The 20,293-nt window shown below is 37.9% G+C and overlaps 1 protein-coding gene across 1 annotated transcript; it reads right to left on the reverse strand.

Moving 5' to 3' along the window:
* Positions 1-6,971: 6,971 nt before the first annotated feature.
* TNFSF18 (TNF superfamily member 18) lies at positions 6,972-18,615 on the reverse strand. Its single transcript, XM_003893579.5, has 3 exons — positions 18,393-18,615; positions 11,589-11,619; positions 6,972-9,374 (listed from the first exon to the last, which is right to left on the reverse strand). Exons 1-3 carry the CDS (start codon positions 18,612-18,614, stop codon positions 9,028-9,030), a joined length of 600 nt encoding a protein of 199 aa, XP_003893628.1. The 5' UTR covers position 18,615; the 3' UTR covers positions 6,972-9,027.
* Positions 18,616-20,293: the final 1,678 nt, after the last annotated feature.

Raw genomic sequence — 20,293 nt, forward strand, 5'->3', positions numbered from 1 at the left:
AAAAAAAAAAACCACACAACTACATGACAACTCAACAACCTGCTCCTGAATGACTACTGGGTAAATAAGAAAATTAAGGCAGAAATAAATAACTGCTTTCAAATCAATGACACAATGTTGTTGTGAAAGAACCAATGACTTCCTTTCAAAGACAAAACGTACCAGAATCTCTGGGACACAGCTAAAGCACTGTTTAGAGGGAAATTTATAGCACTAAATACCCTCAGGAGAAAGCAGGAAAGATCTAAAATTGACTCTCTAACATCACAATTAAAAGAACTAGTGAGGCAAGAGCAAACAAATTCAAAAGCTAGCAGAATACAAGAAATAACTAAGATCAGAGCAGAACTGAAGAAGATTGAGACATGAAAAACCCTTCAAAAAATTAATGAATCCAGGAGCTGGTGTTTTGAAAAGATTAACAAAATACATAGACTGCCAGCCAGACTAATAAAGAAAAAAAGAGAGAAGAATCAAATAGACACAATAAAAAATGATAAAGGGGAGATCATCACTGATCCCACAGAAATACAAACTACCATCACAGAATACTATGAACACCTCTATGCAAATAAACTATAAAATCTAGAAAAAATGGATAAATTCCTGGACACATATGCCTTCCCAAGACTAAAGCAGGAAGAAGCTGAATCCCTGAATAGACCAATAACAAGTTCTAAAATTGAGGCAGTAATTAATAGCCTACCAACCAAATGAACCCCAGGACCAGACAGATTCACAGCCTCATTCTACCAGAGGTACAAAGAGGAGTTGGTACCATTCCTTCTGAAACTATTCCAAACAATAGAAAAAGAGGGACTCTTCCCTAACTTATTTTACGAGGCCAGCATCATCCTGATACCTACATCTGCCAGAGACAATACAAAAAAAAAGAAAATTTCAGGCCAATATCCCTGATGAACATCGATGCAAAAACCCTCAATAAAATACTGGCAAACCAAATCCAGCAGCACATCAAAAAGCTTATCCACCACAATCAAGTCAGCTTCATCCCTGGGATGCAAGGCTGCTTCAACATACACAAATCAATAAATGTAATCCATCACATACACAGAACCAATGACAAAAGCAACATGATTACCTCAACAGATGCAGAAAAGGTGTTTGATAAAATTCAACACCCCTTCATACTAAAAACTCTCAATAAACTAGGTATTGATGGAACATATCTCAAAATAATAACAGCTATTTATGACAAACGCACAGCTAATATCATACTGAATGGGCAAAAGCTGGAAGTATTCCTTTTGAAAACTGGCACAAGACAAGGATGCCCTCTCTCACTATTCCTATTCAACATAGTATTGGAGGTTCTGGCCAGGTCAATCAGTCAAGAGAAAGAAATAAAGGGTATTCAAATATGAAGAGAGGAAGTAAAATTATCTCTGTTTGCAGATGGCATGATTATATGTTTAGAAAACCCTATCATCTCAGCCCAAAATCTTCTTAAGCTGATAAGCAACTTCAGCTAATTCTCAGGATACAAAACCAACGTGCAAAAATCACAAGCATTCTTATACACCAATAACAGACAAACACCATTTACAGTTACTACGAAGAGAATAAAATACCTAGGAAAACAACTTACAAGGGATGTGAAGGAACACTTCAAGGAGAACTACAAACCGCTGCTCAAGGAAATAAGAAAGGACACATTTGTTTAATGGAAAACATTCCATCCTCATGGATAGGAAGAATCAATATAATGAAAATGGCTATACTGCCCAAAGTAATTTATAGATTCAATGCTATCCCCATCAAGCTACCATTGACTTTCTTCACACATTTAGAAAAAAAACTACTTTAAATTTCTTGTGGAACCAAAAAAGAGCCCGTATAGCTGAGACAATCCTAAGAAAAAAGAACAAAGCTGGAGGCCTCACACTCCCTGACTTCAAAGTATACCACAAGGCTACAGTAACCAAAACATCATGGTCCTGGTACCAAAACAGATATATAGACCAATGGAACAGAACAGAGTCCTCAGAAATAACACCACACATCTACAACCATCTGATCTTTGACAAACTTAACAAAAACAAGCAATGGTAAAAGGATTCCCTATTTAATAAATGGTGTTGGGAAAACTGGCTAGCCATATGCAGAAAACAGAAACTGGACCCCTTCCTTATGCCTTATACAAAAATTAACTCAAGATTGAGTAAAGACTTAAATGTAAGACCTAAAACTGTAAAAACCCTAGAAGAAAACCTATGTAATATCATTCAGGACATAGGCATGAACAAAGACTTCATGACTAAAACACCAAAAGCAATTATAGCAAAAGCCAAAATTGACAGATGGGATCTAATTAAACCAAAGAACTTCTGCATGGCAAAACAAACTGTCATTAGAGTGAACAGGCAACCTACAGAATGGGAGAAAATTTTTGCCATCTATCCATCTGACAAAGGGCTAATATCCAGAATCTACAAGGAACTTAAACAAATTTACAAGAAAAAAACAAACAATCCTATCCAAAAGTAGGCAAAGGATATGAACAGACACTTCTCAAAAGAAGATATTTATGCACCAACAAACATATAAAAAAAAATCTCATCATTACTGGTCATTAGAGAAATTCAAATCAAAACCTCAATGAGATACCATCTCACGCCAGTTGGAATGGCAATCATTAAAAAATCAGGAAACAACAGATACTGGAGAAGATATGGAGAAATAGGAACGCTTTCACACTGTTGGTGGGAGCGTAAATTAGCTTAACCATCGTAGAAGATGGTGTGGCAATTCCTCAAGGGTCTAGAACCAGAAATACCCTTTGACCCAGCAATCCCTTTACTGGGTTTGTACCAAAAAGATTAATTTACTCTACTATAAAGACACATTCTCATGCATGTGTATTGCAGCACTATTTACAATAGCAAAGACTTGGAACCAACCCAAAAGCCCATCAATGATAGGCTGGATAAAGAAAATGTGGCACATACACACCATGGAATACCGTGCAGCCATAAAAAAGAATGAGTTTCTTGTCCTTTGCAGGGACATGGATGAGGCTGGAAACCATCATTCTCAGCAAACTAACACTGGAACAGAAAACTAAACACCGCATGTTCTCACTCATAAATGGGAGTTGAACAATGAGAACACATGGACACAGGGAGGGGAACATCATACACCGGGACCTGTCAGGGAGTGGGAGGGCTAGGGGAGGGCTAGCTTTAGGAGAAAAAAGAAAGAAAAACTCTGCCATTGATTATTAAATAAATGTTTTTGCCTTGGGTTATTGTAAAGGCAGTTGCTTCTTGGTGCATCTATTCAGCAAGTTTAAAACAAATCGGATTCTATCCTGCTTTAATGACGCAAGGCAAGATAGTATATTAGCCACTTTCCCTTAGTGCAAGTGAGTTTATAAGTTTCCTTTCTTTAATTACATCAACAGTGTTCCTGAGAACAGATTTTGTGGAGGAAGGGGAAGAACACTTGTGAACAGTAAGTGATGGGATGGGAGACAGTGAGGAAAGGGAGGCTGAGGACTTTGCCCCTTGGACTCTGTCATACAAAATGCACAAGATAATGCTGTTTATACATTAACATAAACACCCGGATACATTTTTGACTCATTTATTTTCAACAGACTATCAAGGACTGTGAGCCAGGCACTGTGTCAGATGTGGGAATCTAGGTCATCAGAATCTTCTCAGAGCCTAGCCTGTTAGACAAGAGGTACAACCAAACTACAGGGAGAGAAGACAAAAAGACTATCTGTATCTTCCGTTCTAAGAAACTAAAACCAACCAGTATACCTCAGTCTAACTGAGTCTGTGTGCTGTTAAGGCTCTATGTGAGAGGCATACCACTCCTGTGGTGTCCTTGAATACCACCAAAGGTGGATGGAAATGATCAACCTTGAACACTAAAATCTGAGATTCCCATTGTGATTATGTTATTGAAGAGATAAGGGAGTTGGTTTAATCTAACAGACCCTGTTCATTGAATTTTTCTTTTCCTATTGTCAGACACTTCCTAAGATCTTTCTTTAAGGCAGGTCAAATAAAACCTCTGATGTACTTGTTCAAACAACATAATTGGGTTCACCACTACCGCTATGTGTTGTGTCTTGGAGTCATAGCTCAAATAAACTGTTTCGAACTCCTTGAAGTTGTCTACTGCTATCACAAACCAGTAGATTCAAATAAGATAAAGGAAGAGTCTGCATTTTGCTATCTTGCACATTAAATGTGCTTAGAGCTCAGCACCAGGAAAAGTTTCCCTTTCCCAATAAAGAGTGTGCTTTAAAAAATTAGATTAAATGATTTTATTTCCTCTGTAAGGGAATAAAACTATTTCCTAGTGCTGCGCTCTAAGCAGATGTAATAAGCCCAAGATAGTAAAATGCACGCTTCCATTTATCTTTTTTTATTTTATTTATTTATTTATTTATTTTGAGACATAGTCTCACTGTTGGCCAGGCTAGACTGCTGGAGTGCAGTGGCATGATCTTGGCTCACTGCAACCTCCACCTCTCAGGTTCAAGCGATTCTCCTGCCTCAGCCTTCCAAGTAGCTGGGACTACAGGCCTGTGCCACCATGCCCAGCTAATTTTTTGTATATTTAGTAGAGACGGGGTTTCACGGTTTTACCAGGATGGTCTCTATCTCCTGACCTCGTGATCTGCCTGCCTCTGCCTCCTAAAGTTCTAAAGTTCTTACATTTATCTTTTTTTTTTTTTGAGACGGAGTCTCGCTCAGTCGCCCAGGCTGGAGTGCACTGGGACTATCTCGGCTCACTGCAAGCTCCACCTCCCGGGTTCACGCCATTCTCCTCCTGCCTCAGCCTCCCAAGTAGCTGGGACTACAGGCGCCTGCCGCCATGCCAGGCTAATTTTTTGCATTTTTAGTAGAGACGGAGTTTCACCGTGTTAGCCAGGATGGTCTCGATCTCCTGACCTCTTGATCCGCCCACCTCGGCCTCCCAAAGTGCTGGGATTACAGACATGAGCCATTGCGCCCGGCCAGTTCTTACATTTATCTTATTTGAATTTACTGGTCTGTGATAGCAGTAAACAACTTTAAGGAGTTCAAAACATTTAGCTGAGCTATCACTCCAAGACACAACACATAGCATTTTTTTTTCTAATTTTTCTTGACTATCAAGATATTAGGAGCAATGTTTTATGTTAATTAGTAAGAATGTTCTTAAGTCTAACTTTTCTAAACAATGGTTTTCTTCTCCCTCTACCTTTCATTTAGCTCTGTTTTATTATTGATTCTGTGATGATGGTTCGGAGGTTTTTGTATTCCTGCATTTTATTACAAGCCCTTAATATTCCCTTTAGACATATAAGTAAAACTCAATGTTAAAATCTGACTCTTGTTGACAGTTTCAACGCAGACACAGTATGATTGGTACCTGGTTACCAAAGTGAGAGTAAGACAATTCCTCCTCCTGCAATATGTAGAATTTATAAAGGGAAGTAAGTTCCCTCCCTCCACTCACTTGCAAACATTTCACCCAGATGAAAGATCAAATGAGGGCCGGGCACTGTGGCTCATGCCCGTAATCCCAACACTTTGGGAGATCAAGGTGGGTGGATCACTGGAGGCCAGCAATTCAATACCAGCCTGGCCAATATGATGAAACCCCATCTCTACTAAACATACAAAAATTAGCCAGGCATGGTGGTGGGAGTCTGTAGTCCCAGCTCCTCAGGAGGCTGAGGCATGAGAATTGCTTGAACCTGGGAGGAAGAGGCTGCAGCGAGCCACTGCACTCCAGCGTGGGCGACAGAGTGAGATTCTGTCAAAAAAAAAAAAAAAGAAAAAGAAAAAAAAGATAAAGGCCAGAAGAGGGAGAAGAAGGTATCGATGACAACACTTAGAGAGAGCTGTGGCCCTTCTGTGAGTCCTTACCCACTTTCTTTCGCAGGAAGAACTGGGAGAAATGAAACTTTCTAACCCGAAGCATGGTAAGGGAACTTCAAGGGAATTTCTAAAGTAGCTTTGAAAAATAATTCTTGCAATTAGGAGATACAAAGAACTGTTGCCTCCACCTGATATAGCTAAAGCTGATACTGAACTAGTCTGACCCCACCCAGAAAATCTATCTGGAAAAAAAAGGCCAACTGCTTGGTAGTGGAAACAGGAGAATCTTGCTACATTGAGGTGGGTTCACACTCTCTTAGTTTGTAGGGGCAAAGCATGTGTACAAATTTCCTATGCATAGGTGGGAGACTCATGGAAGAGTCATAATCAGTGGAGTGACTGTCACAGAACTAGAAGTAAACCCTAGAATAGGCATGCATCCTTTTGGATCAAAGAGTAAATGTGTGCCAAAGCATCATTTGTAGCTTCTACCTGATGTAAATCTTTAAACTGTTAACTTGCCGGTCAATCAGATTTTTGCTTCTCCTTCTCTCTAATGAAACTATGTCCTCCCAAATGAAATTGCCTAATTGGGATGGAACACAAAGGCAGGAACTTCATTTTCAAGATACACTTCATCTAAGGAGTTTGTTGACTAGATTACATCACTTTTCAATTAGCTGCCGTGTTCACAAGCAGAGACTTAATCCACAGTCATATAGCATGCTCTTGTTTGATGGGGCAAAATGGAAGGTAAAAACAGTGTGAGAAGGGTTCACAATGACTTTGATGGTGAATGTGGGCAGGGTGGAGAAAAGGAGATAGGTGAAAGTCAGAAAGTGAAACTGTCTGACTAACTCATCAGAAATGGGAACAGCTATGATGAAAAGCCAGTTGCATCCAGCTCTCACTTCTGCTTAACACTTGCCAAACAGTGTTTCACATGGGCAAAGATTTCTGTGATGTACCTTTGTGTTCCCTGGATTACTAACTCTAGTCTGATGACCCACAGATAAATCAGCTGCAATCCAGTTATCAGCATGTTTTATTATAGATTTAAAATGCAAACTACTATGTGGAGAAACAGGAAAACAGTATACACTGAAAACAAAGGCTAAAATTATGACACCAGGAAAATTTAAAGGTCACCTTTTGGTAGTCATCCCTGTAGCTGCAGCTGCAGTGACCTCTGCTTGCCCTGAGAAATCACCAGTATGCCAAACTTTTACAATTTCATTTTCTACCTTAGTCTGCCATGATTGTCCCAGGAATGAAGCGGGGGCAGAGAGGAGTCAATAAGGAGAGTTTCACAGTGGTGTGCTGGTGAACTAGCTGTCCAAAAGGAAAATGTGTAGTGTTTGCCAATTTACATGGTACAAATACTCCCACCATAGCCAATTTCAAGAATGCCTATAATTAATAACCAGAATGCAACATTCCTGAAAAGTTACTAATATGCACTTATAAGCTAGCACCAGCCCACTCCAGCACATGTTGCCAATTGCTTATAACACAACAAAGATCAAGAACACCAAGATTTTGTATGTGTATATATATGTATATATGTATATGACACACTTTAATTTCCTGAGAAGATATGCAAAGGCAACAGAAACAAGCTCTCCAAGTCTTTGGCCCTGTAGCTACCCAGCAGATGTTTTTTTATAAAGACTTACTAAGAAACAACTTGGCCTCAGGCTTAGCATGCTCCTGAGCAATTTTTGTTACACAAAATACAAAAAAAAATTCTTTTAAATAGCTTTACATGTAATATTATTTAACATAATTCAGCTTTTCACAAATACCCATAAATATTTTAAATTTGTTTACAATGCAATACATACCTTTCAACAAGAACCTGCAAGTAGCTAATTTAAGAGCCCAAAAATTTTGAATTAGTGCTATTTATTATTTTTAGAAGTTAGCGCATTTGAGTAAGATTACTAAGATGGGCTCTGCAAAGTGAAGAGGGGAATTTGGTTGGTATAAGGCCTGAGCAGCATCCTGGGTTTCCCTGATCCAGGCAGGGGAGACAAAAAAAAAAAAAAAAAAAAAAGTTTGCTGGTAAAGGAAAGATCTGTTGTAGCTTCACTCGGCTCACCTTGGGCTAAAGGGGAATACGCTTCTTGAAAAGTTACTTTGCTAAATTTTAGAGTCTTATAACACAATAGCAGAAGTAACAATTCTAAAGCTGAAACAGTGCAATGCAGTGGACAACCCATTGCCTCTTGTAGTCACTTGTCCTATGATTTGAGGCAAGTTGGCTATGCTATGCTACCACATTCTCATCACTAAAATTTCCCCCAAATGCCTGCCCAATTAACTTCATAGAATTGCTACCTGCTATATGAAAGCACTTTGCAAACTGTGGAAAGCTAGCTAAAAATACTAAATCATTACATGACATAATCCAGTAATGGTAATACCATTCTGGGGTTAAACCTAATGATTACTAATGGTTACTCTTTCTTTACAATTAGCAATGTTTAAACACACACACCAACAGTAAGTTCTCACAGAGCTCTACGTGAGGGTTCGGAATGACTCCTTTGATAAGGCTTTTTAAAGCACCATGCATCCTGAGGAAGATAAAACAAAGAGAAATTTCCAGATAGCGTACATTCCATTTTATGCCACTTGTACCTCTATTCCAATAGTTCTCAGAGTGTTCTTTATCTTCTAACACCACCATATCTAAATAGGGTATGGTAGGCATATCTGTGGCCATCCTATCAGTCTACTTTTTATTGGGAGGACCTCAAAAGACGGGAGTATGAGAAGAATGAATTAGAGCAGCCCAAGAATATGAGAACAAAGTCAGGCTACTGTCCCAGATCCTTTTTGCATACCAGGTAAAACTTCCAAAGGAATAGAACTCCATTTTTCCACTCACGAATTCAAGATTTAGACAGAGATTCTTTGAAAAGCACATGTCCTCTGTCATCCATATTCATTTTATCATGGATTAATGAAGTATCTCTGCAGATCCAACCAAAAGTCTTTGGCTCTTCCTCTGAGTCTCGTTCAGATAGGCATGATAGATGAAAATTCACATACAGAGGAGTTCTGTTTGCATTGATTTTTGTAGACAGACAAACCCTAGAAATTGAAAATCTTCTCCCTCCAGTCCACCCACTGGCACCTCTGCATGTGCTGAAGGGAATGAGATCAAATCAAGTCTCTAGGAGATGAATTGGGGATTTGCTAGTAAAATGATACCCCAGTAGGTATTATTTTTTAGAACCTGATACTCAGAGTTGAATATCAAGTCTATGGTATCCCCAACATGCAATTCATAAGTCCCTCCTACATTCTGGATTTTAGATTTGTTTGTTAGAGTTTGTATCATGTCTTTGTTTTTATACAGCCGTACTTCAAAAGGAGCTACATCATTGTAGTTTGCATTGGGAGCCACTTGGCCGTAAATTAAATATAAGCCATTCTGAAGTATCTCCAGCTTCCAGTCAGACACCTTATTCACGCAAGGAGGTTGAGAAGATGCCATTTGCCATTTTGAGGGTAATGGTCCTATAAGAAATATACAAGGGAGAAAAAAGATGAAAGCATAGTTATTTCATTATTTCATCCTTTTCCAGATTGTAGATTTACCACGTACATGTTGTTTCTTTACCTGATCTACACTAGTTCTCTTCTAGCAGAATTTTTCTATTTTAAGTACCTATCTACTCCTTGTTTTAAAGAAATTGAAAATCCAAAGAGTGTGTCTTGCTTGGAGCATTCTAAGGAAAAGAATTTGGAATAGAAAAATGAGTTAGGTGACTCAGCATCTCTTGTCGATTAATATTTGTGGGAAATAGAAAGGAGAAGAAAAGACTAATGGAGAAAGAAATCACAAGCCAAAATTTTGAAAACCAGGGTTGGCAGTCCATGCATTTCCATGCATTTTCTGTGTGAATACCATCGGCTGTTTATCACTTTATCAGTGAGGCTTTCCTTAATTAAGCTATATTAAGAAGTGTTCTCCTATCACTCTCTCCTTTTACGTTGCTTGAGTTTTCTTCATAAAGTGTGTCAGGGTCTAGGATGTTATAAACTAAATTGTTCATTTGTTTATTTTCCATCTTGTATCACCTTGAATGTAAAATTTTTTAGGACAAATACATCTCTATTTTATTCATTCCCATATTTTCAGCACCTGAAAATGTCCCTGGTACCTGGTAGATGTTCCATAAATATTTATTGATTGAATGATACTTCCATGTTCCTGAATTAGGTGCTTTGTGTCTAAATTATGACTCTTCTCCTCAGTTTGTAGGTATATATAATTTAAGACCTACTTAGGATTCATTAAATAAACCCCCCAAAAATAGCTAATGGTAAATTTATGAGTTTATAAATAGAAATAACTTGACTATTTAAATATAAGGATCCCTAGCACAATACTGTCCCAACGAGTAAAGAAGGGTAAAGACCTAATCATTCATTTTCATTAGCACATATGAAATTTAAATGTTTGTTTACTTGGTTTTGCACATCAGTGTGATCTCACAGCCCCAGGAGGTGCTTTTACTACCCAGAATGCTTATCTGTTCTGCAATTCTCCATAATTTTTGTCCTTTGTCCCATAATTAAAAAAGAAAACTTGATGAGAAAGCACCCTGGAAGAGGTAACATTTTTACTTCAATTCTCATTCATATGAATGACTAATGTAAGACTCTGAAGGTAGATTCTGGGGGACAACGAAAGAGAGATCACTAGAACAAAAGGCAAAGTCACCCTGTATCGCCAATGAGCTCAGAGCCCAGTAAATTTCTTCTTCCTTGACATGTAATAGGCAATAGGCAGGTCACCAGAAAGAGGTGCCATTGACTTTCCTATTTAATTCTGTGAAAGGGGGTCACTTAAAGACCACCTTAGCATCACTTGAGTTTCTCAACTTTTACCACATCAAGGCAGAATTTCACACATGCCATGCATTCCATTCCACTTACTGGCAAAACAAAAACAAAACACAAAGAAAGAGACAAGCAAAAGGAAATTGTCTAATTCCCACAAGCCAAGGAAACCTACTGGTTTAAACTATATAGGAACACAGGGGTTGCAGAGTTAACTCTAGAAATGGTCTGTTCTCAACTGAAAATGTATGTTTGGCCTGAAACCTATAAACAACTTTAACAAATGTATTTATCTGAAATTTTGCGTGCATTCTAAGAGTCTAAGTCTCAGTGTAACTGCAAACTGTGGTGTGTTTTCTAAGCAAATATCAGGTGACTACAAGGGAAAATGACTCAGAAGCTAAGCTTAGAAGAGAAAGGAGTAGAGGAAATGGCCACTCTTCCAACTCTCATTGCTCTTTTATACATTTAGAAACAACAATGGTACTCTCTCGTATACTCCACTGGACATTAGCAACATGTGAAACGTGAGAAAGACTTTAAGGAAAGGTTGTAGAAATCTGAAACTTGTTGTGTTTATTAAAACACAGAATTAAAAATAGATTCCTAGATCTCAGATTCATAGGTCAGTAAGAGAGATGTTCATTCCTGGCTAGAGATGCAGCCTTCAATATAAGCTTTATCAGGACATGGGCTTCTTTTGCCTGGTTTACCTCTGAAAGCCTCAGCTCTTGGGAAACTGCCCAGTATATGATAAGTAATTATGTGTAGTAGCTGACAAATGAATGGAAGAAAATACAGGTTTTCTTGAGATCACTGACACCTGCCTTCTTTCATCAAAAACTAAGAAAAGTAAAAGAGAGACATGCACGATAGGTTACTCACCAAACTTAGCCATACAGGGCTCTTTAGCAGCCTGTTGGGGAAAGAAAAGATGAATTGATTAGGATGATGACAGTGTCATTAACTTTTTTGATTGATTTATTTAGAGCTTTGGATTCCTGAAGCAAACTACTATTCTACAACCATAAAAAAAAAACCTCCCTTCAACATGTCTCAGCCCTCTCAGCTTCCCTTTAAAGTTGAGTGGCTCCATCCTTTACCTTTTATTACGTAGCTTCCCCTTTGGGTGTTTTAGACAAAGGTCAAGATCTAATTCCATTACCTAATCTATACCTAAAGGACAACTATTTGATATTGGACACCCCCTTCCCCCACCCCCGCAGCCTTGGACTCTAAAAGTTTTTCAACAAAAAGCAGTTTCCACACCCCAGTGACTGAACAAGGTTATCTATTGGCACGGGAAAGGAAAATAATGAAGCTTCTGTTTATGTTTATTTTTATTTAAAACAGTAAATTAAGCCCTAGAAATATTCACAACTCAGACTGATGAAGCCACCCATGTATAATACTTAGATAACTACATGTCATATACAGTATCTGAGATACCCTGAAAAACAGTTCCAAGTTTCAGGCTATTGCAATATATGGCAGTTCATATGCTACAAGATGCCATCAGTGCGTGGTTAATTTTACAAATACAGGTAGTTAAATGCTAAATGCTCAAAAAGACTTTGTATAAATTAAGGCATAACCACAAACATTTTTTGTATCATCCAAAGTTTGTTGGTTTCCTAATGGTAAAGTGCTTAAAAGACTTTTTGAACTTAAAGATGTTGCATATTTTCCTTTTGTAAGATTTCTCTGGCTGTTATACTAGGAACAAATTAAACAGAGGCAAGGACAAATGTAGTGAGACTAGCTAAGAGATCATTACAGTCATTCATCTAGGCAAGAGAGCATGGTGCCTCTGACCAAGGTGCTAGCTGTGGAGATGGTGATACTTGGTTGGAAAATAAAGCCAACAGAAGTTCCCGACATGGATATGGGGTAGGGAATGAGAAGAGACAAAGATGACTCCAGGTATTTTAGGCCTGCATAATTGGAAAGATAATTATCCACTAATATGGATAAGATGTAAGAGGAATAAATGGGGAGGGGAAAAATCATGAGTTTGGTTTTGGACATGTTAAGTTTGTGATGCTTATTATAAATCCAGGTAAGTGTGTCAAGCAGGCAGTTGGATACAGGAGGCTGAAATTTAAGGAGCTCTGGTGATATACATTTAGGAGCCTTAAGTTCCTAAGTGATGCTTTAAGGAGTGAGATTGTGTGAGACCATCAAGTTAGTGGGTGTGGATGGAGAAGAATACTGGGGCGTTGTGATGTTTAGAGGTCAGAGAATGAGAAAGAACAAGCAAGGGACAATAGAAAGGAAAAGTTGAGTCTGAAAGGAAACTAGGAGAGTCTGATGTTTGGAAGCCAAGAAAAGAAAGTATTTCATGGAGGATGAGTGATCAGCTGGTGTCAAATGATGTCAATAGATCAAGTAAGAAGAGTACAGTGAATTGACTGATAGATTGAGAAACATGGTAGACACTGGAGTTCTTGACAAAATTAGTTTCTGTCATATGTGAAGAAGGCAGAAACTTAGAATAAATTTAAGGGTAAATGGGAAAAGAGAAGCTGGAGGAATTTTGCTGTAGGGAGAGCAGAAAAAAAATGAGTGGAGTTTGGATGATGATGAGAGATCAAAGAGGTTTTTGTTGTTGTTGTTATGTTTTAATATGAGAGAAATGACAACATGTTTTTCTATTGCCATTTGATGGAAATGTTTCTGTAAAATGGATGAGGCATAATATGTAAGAGCAAGGAGAGAACTGTTGCAGCAATGTCCCTGAGTAGGTAAGATAGGATAAGATTTAGTTCATAGATGGCTTGGATAGGTGTATGGACAATTTATCCACAGTGATAAGGGAGAACAGCAATATACCTGGATACAAATGCCAACAAGTTGTTGATACTGGAACTTCTTTCCTCCCTACTTCTATTTTCTCTTGAAATATGGAGGCAACGTTATCAGTGGAGTGTGTGAATGGGGAAGAGTTATTAGATGTTTGAAGAGAAGCTAAAGATGTGAAATCATCCAGTAGAGGAGAGTGAATGGACGGGAAACGTGGGTTGTTTCGAGAGCAATACTGAAATCCACTTGAAGGCAGTGGCTGTGAATTTAAAGTAAGACCTTTCAACAAGTTGTATGTTTTTCTTCAGATATATTCAACAGTGAAAGACACAGAGCAGTTGGATTTAATCAGCATTGGAGGTTTTCCATAGTCGAACTTTTGTCATTAAAATACAATGGAGATAGACACAAGCAAGTGGGTGAGTTTATATGAAGGAGGTGTTAAAGCTATAGATCTTGGAAGTTAGTTGTGTATGGAAAGAAAGAGAGGCATCCATCATTGAATGATGGATTGAAAATTAAGTGGTGTGACATGTTAAGAGTATCCAAAGATATGTTCTTCCATTTTAATCTATATTTGTTTGTCAGGTAATTTTTCAGTCATGACACTCAAAATCATGAAACAAGGTAAATTAACATATCAAACTTCAAATTGCTGTATCACAAAGTGTGAAGATTAAAAAATAAAATAAATGCATTTATCAAATTATTAAAATATTATTTTACTTATTTTAGAAATGTTTATATTATATATTAACGCATTATAGAAAATATAACATTTTGGTGAAAGCGAAATGGTTCTGCATTATGAGAGCTACGCTAAACATATTAGGCTCACCCTTATAAATATATATTTTGTGTATCTCTTTAGTGTACATATTATTAGTACTTGTATATGGTATAATAATTAGCATATAGATGTTGGGAATTATACTGAAAATATGTTATTGAGAGGGACGTGCAATCAAAAAGTCTGAAAGTCACTATTCTACGAAATAAATTTTTTGATTCCCTACACTTGTTTTTTTTTGTTGTTGTTTCTTGTTATTTTTTTGAGACAAGGTCTCATTCTACTGCCCAGGCTGGAGTGCAGTGGTGTGATCTCAGCTCACTACAGCCTCATCCTCCTGGACTCAACCAATTCTCCCATGTCAGCCCCCTGAGTAGCTGGGACTACAGGTGCATGCCACCATACCCAGCTATTTTTTTTGTATATTTTTGTAGAGACAGGGTTTTGCCATGTTGCCCAGGCTGGTCTCAAACTCTTGGGCTCAAGCAATCTACCCGCCTCAGCCTCCCAAAGTGCTGGGATTATAGGCGTGAGCCACTGTGCCTGACCTCTTGCAATTATTTCATCCTCATTTTGGTGTTTCCTGGAAGAGATGTTGCAATTCAATTTAGTTCAACACATGATAGGGACATGACAAAGACTCCCTGAACCCCAATTTCCTCATCTGTAAAATGGGAGAAATAATAGCACCTAGCTTGTTGAAGTTGTTGGGGTTAAATGAGGTCGTTTTAAAGAAGGGCTTTGCCGAGATATCCTGCCTGGACCTGTTCAATAAATATTAGTTGTTTGGGTGATGATGGTGATTGTAATGAAGAATTCAACTACAATTTAAGCACACATATTCCCAACATTATACAGCATCGTAAGCACGAGAAACAAATGTGATTTTTGGTCCTTGCCTCTCAAGAAGTTTATAATCTTTCTAGAAAGACATGATTACACACCCAAAGCAATTTGGTAACAATCTAAATATGAATGAGTGCCAAAATACATGCCACAGATAGTATCTGCACCATCTACTAGCATGTATGAGATGTGTTCAGAGAAACCTAATGCCATAGACAACCTAAGGCCAAACTAATTTCCAGAGTTAGAAATTCTGGATAATATACTGCAGGCTGCTTAATGTCTATTTAGTGCTACAGAGACCATCACTGTGATACTCTCTAATTATTGCCACCACTAAAAATCCATCTAATTGCAAAATCATCAATTTGGCTATGAGATAGTGTCTTTGATTGAGAGAGTGATATAGGTAGGCAAAGAATATCCATATTGTTAAACGATCTTGTTAAATTTTTGCCCGTTATTATCTCATTAATAGTAATGGAGCAAATATTAATCACTACCATCTACTGGGAGCCTACTATATGTCAGATACTCTACTGTCTCATTAATCCTTACCACAACCCTATACAAACTAGCTTGCTCATTTTGCCGATGAGGAAATGAGGATGAGAGGCATTAAGTAACTAGCCTAAGGTCATGCAGCCAATGAAAGGCAGGAATGAGATCCACACCCAGCCTGTCTGGGTCAAAACTCTCACCCTTACCACTCTGTGGGAGAAGTTTCTATTTATAATTCTACTGATGTTTGGAAGTAGTAAATACCCACTTTTAAAGACACATATCGCTTAGTTATTTTTTCTAGAAGGATCAGTTGCTTTTGTAACCTCATCTTGATTTAAGGTTAGATTTACATAGTTGGGCTCAAAATGGCCAAAACAATCATTCTCTCTCCAAATCAACCCTAATCAAATCCTCAGTGAAATTAAAATCTGCTCTGCTTTTAAGTACAAGTACAACTTCCCCTTCTGAAAGTATCCTTCATTTTATTGAAGCGGGAGACTCTGCTGAACACTTGATTTCTTAGTGATAACTCCTGTGAGGTTATTTTCACTGAGGGATTGACCAAACTCCTTAGACTCACAGCTATCCTTTTAGTTAAATATTTTCTCAAACAAGAGAGAAAAAAAGAAAAAAATTGACCCGAGTAGCCAAGCTTCCCATCTAACACTTTTTAAAGTATTACACTTTTTTTTTTAAGTGTACACTTTTTAAAGTAGTGTCTAGACAATCTGGAAAGTGGGACTTTGTGTATAAAAACTAGAGTGGAGACCAAAATAAAACTTCAAGGTTCATGGGTATTGTGAGAATGTGGAAGTGGCCACATCATAGTGACTCACTATCTGCCAGCCCTTCAGACCTCTCTTCCAGAGATATTTATTTGTGGTCAACAGGGAAAGGGAAGTACAGGTAAGTGAAAAGTGAAATGTAGAAGCTAATATCATGCATGGTGGGCCAGGCCACTGGCTTTTCCCATAGAAACAAATCCTGCAAGTTTCCTGTCAGAACAATATTCTAAAAACATTTTATACTTCCCTAAATTTGGAACAAACTCTGGGTTATCTTTAGAGGCAGAACCTTTCACTGAGAAACTGGATCTAGGAGAGACAAAACAGAATCAGAGTTCAAACACCTGGGACTAATCCAGTTTGATTCTGAACAGAGGTGTCCTAGATGATCTGGCATTATTAGACTTTCTCTTTCCCTTTGCAAGAACTACTGGGTGCCTTTGGGAAAGGCATCTGTGCATTCATTCCCAAGTCATATGTAGGAGCTGATGATGCTTATATTCAGTGTTCTTCAGGGTTATCAGGCTAATTAATCTTATAATTTTTAGAAGAAAGAAGCACTTCCAAATTTAAGTTATTGCTATTCTCACCCTTCCTCTTCTTCAGAAATCAAGACACTAAGAATTTCTGACAATTATTTCTTTCAGCTTCACTGACCCAGAAAGTTCACACTTCTGCTTGATACATTTCTTGAGAGAGCAGGGTTGTAATTAGAAATGCCTCTGTTGCACATAAGCCTTGTATACAGTTATGAAATACAAATTAATGGGCTACTGTGGAAACATTGGCCAAAGCTATACCTACTCGAAATTAATATCCATAGGAGACTGCTTCCTCCTGCATCTTTTCTCAATTACTTTTACTTATCTTAAGTGGTAGAACTATATCTTTGAAATCTTCGCTGATCAGTTCCCTTACGAAAAATGTTTCTGCAGTTACATTTCAACCCTTTCTCAAGATGGACATATACCACTTTATTCTACCCAAAACTTCGAGTCTTACGATTTAACCAGAAATAGGCTAAATCCTGAAATAAATAAAGCATTTCTTATTTTCTTTTTGGTCAGTGCTATATGGTCAACTGTGAGGAAAGTTTTTTTAGTAAAGAACCAAACTTATCTCCATTCCCAGTGTACCATCCCATTCTCTAGGCCCACAACTTGGCCTGCATCTCAATGGGAAATTCCTGACAAGCATCAGGGGCTTCCCAGATAGATATGGGCTTTCTCCTTCCTCCATGAAGTCTCCCCTGATCAACTCAACCTAAAGTCATTGTTCCCTGCTTTTGAATGGCTTAGGCATTTATTCTTCATACTATCCCTAAATAAATTCTTAATCACTGCATTTTATAGCTAGAAGAAACATCATAATAAATCCATTCTCCTACCACCAGTTTTTTTTTAGATAAAGAATCTGCAAACTAGAGAGATTAAATGTCTTTATCAAATTTATACAGCTGGTTATTAGGGAGACCCAGAACCAGAATCCAGACATTCTTACGCCTAGCTCAGGGCCACTTCCCTCCTCAAAGACACACAAACCACCTGTCATTTACTTAATCCCATCTTTCACTATTTTTTTAAGTCTTTTCCATAAATAAGACTATAGCTTGCATCCCATTCCTTGATATTCATTCATATTTTTACCTTTTTTATTCTACCAAGAGCTATAGAAGAGGGAGAGAAAAATACTCCCCAGGCCCCTGTCAATTGGCTTAACCAATTCTCTCTATCTAACTGAGTTCTGCATCTAACATTATCATTTTCTGATACCTTTTATCTCAAAACCTTTAGCTAAACTTCAAAAGCCATGTCATGACAATATTAGAATTGTATTTACATTATGTATACACATCTCTTCCTTCCAACTATTGCTAACAATACTGAGTGACAATGATAATAACTAGAAAAACAAATAGAGGATTATAGCAAATAGCAATCTTAGGTACAATTGCCTCCTTACCTCTAGTTGGAGAAAAATAAAGATTAGCCAACTGAAGGAGCAAAGAAAAAGGAATATAGCTATTGAGCAAAAGAGCCACAGCTTCCAGGATGATCTCTGAGCTCCTTGAGTTCTTGAATGACTTAAAGGCATATTTTCCAAGTGGCTCAAACACATTTTTGGAGAAATAAGAGCTGTGGAAAACAAAAATTCACAAGTGATGGGTGAAGGATGCAATGTCATGTTTTGTAGCAATATGGTAATTAGTAGTGGGTGTGGAAGGCGGAGTTTTCCTTCTGTCACTGTGTTAGAAAATGATACTCATAACTTAAGTGCTGACTTTCATTTGGCACCAGGTCAAATACAACAAAAGGAACGGAAGGCTGAAAGTCAACACAAACTCAGAACATAGAAAAAAAAGCACGAGGGAAGTTCAGAGGGAAAAAATTTCTCTCCTAAATCAAAAGGCAGTATAGTGCATGTGTAGAAGAGCCTTGGGAGAATAAAGTGGTGTACTCCCATCTAAGATAGTATTCCATATTATTTCTAGATAAGAAAATTACTTTTTATAAGAAGAAATAAAGTTTGAGATTAAGACCCCATCATACTCCCTATATCATGTACATGAGCGGCAGTGTTAGGAAGTTGGAGAGGCTAGGATCTGTAGTTTGGAAAAAACAGAGTTTCAATCAAGTCAGCATCTTGTATACCTTAAATATATACAATTTTTATTTGTCAATTATACCTCAATAATCTGGAAAAATAAAATCTATACTCATAAAAATGTTTCATCAATTTCTAGTGTATGGAATACATTCATTCTGAGATACTGAAGGCTAAGTGTAAGCAAGACGATAAAAAATTGTGTAAATGTCACAACAAGCTCAATTTTATTTTTCATCATTTTTAAACTCTGATAATCTAGTTCTGGTATAAAAAGTTATTTTACAGAAGGATATTTTCCTGCATCCTGCCCTCACCTGAGCTTATACTCTATTCCAAAAACAAACAAACCAACAAACAAAAAACCTTGGGTTTTCTTCCTGGGCCCAAAAATATGGATTTACTACAAAATTGAGGAAGTCTCCTGGTTCTATGGACCTCAGTCACACAGGTTTTTGAGACGAGTCTCTGCTGCCCAGGCTGGAGTGCAGTGGCCGGATTCCAGCTCACTGCAAGCTCTGCCTCCTCGAAGCTTACACCATTTCCTGCCTCAGCCTCCCAGTAGCTGGGACTACAGGCTTCACTCACCTCGCCTCAAGGTTTAGAGACGGGCTGCCCTATAGCGCAGGGATGGTCTCGGACCTCTGACCTCGGGTGATCCTACTCTGGCTCGGCCTCCCAAAGGATTATATGACACTACCGCCCAGAGTATGTGAATCATAGACCTCAAGAGCAGAGGCTGGCACTGCCCAGTTCCTACCTGCTCTGTGGCTTTAGGCATGTTACTTGAGTTCTCTGAGTTTCAGTTTCCTTAACTGTAAATTGGAGAATATTTTCACTTTATAATGCTTTTGTGGAGAATGAAATGAAGGTGAAAAGTTTATGCGTTCCTTAAATGTTAGATTATCTCTTCTCTACCCTCTTTAGAGATGTAGTGAAGGTTAATTCAATTATTAAATCCTAGAAAAGAATGAGCATTCTTTATCTTTCCCACAAGATATAATTCACCTAAAGTTTACTTAAACAAACGGAAGTAGAATGAAAGTATTTTGGAAAACCTATTTTTTAATCTAAGAGAGAACTGACAATTTATAAATTAGAAAAAAGTCCAGAGATTTAACATCCTCATTTACAAAAAAAATAGGAAACTAAGGACAATAGAGTGTGAGTAGTGTCTCAAATCACTACTGACTAGTTAAGGATGGAGTGAAAACTCAAGCCCACAGATACTGCTTTGTATTCCAACCATTTTGTCTTAG

This window comes from Papio anubis, chromosome 1 (assembly GCF_008728515.1).
Source record: "Papio anubis isolate 15944 chromosome 1, Panubis1.0, whole genome shotgun sequence".
Taxonomy (NCBI): domain Eukaryota; kingdom Metazoa; phylum Chordata; class Mammalia; order Primates; family Cercopithecidae; genus Papio; species Papio anubis.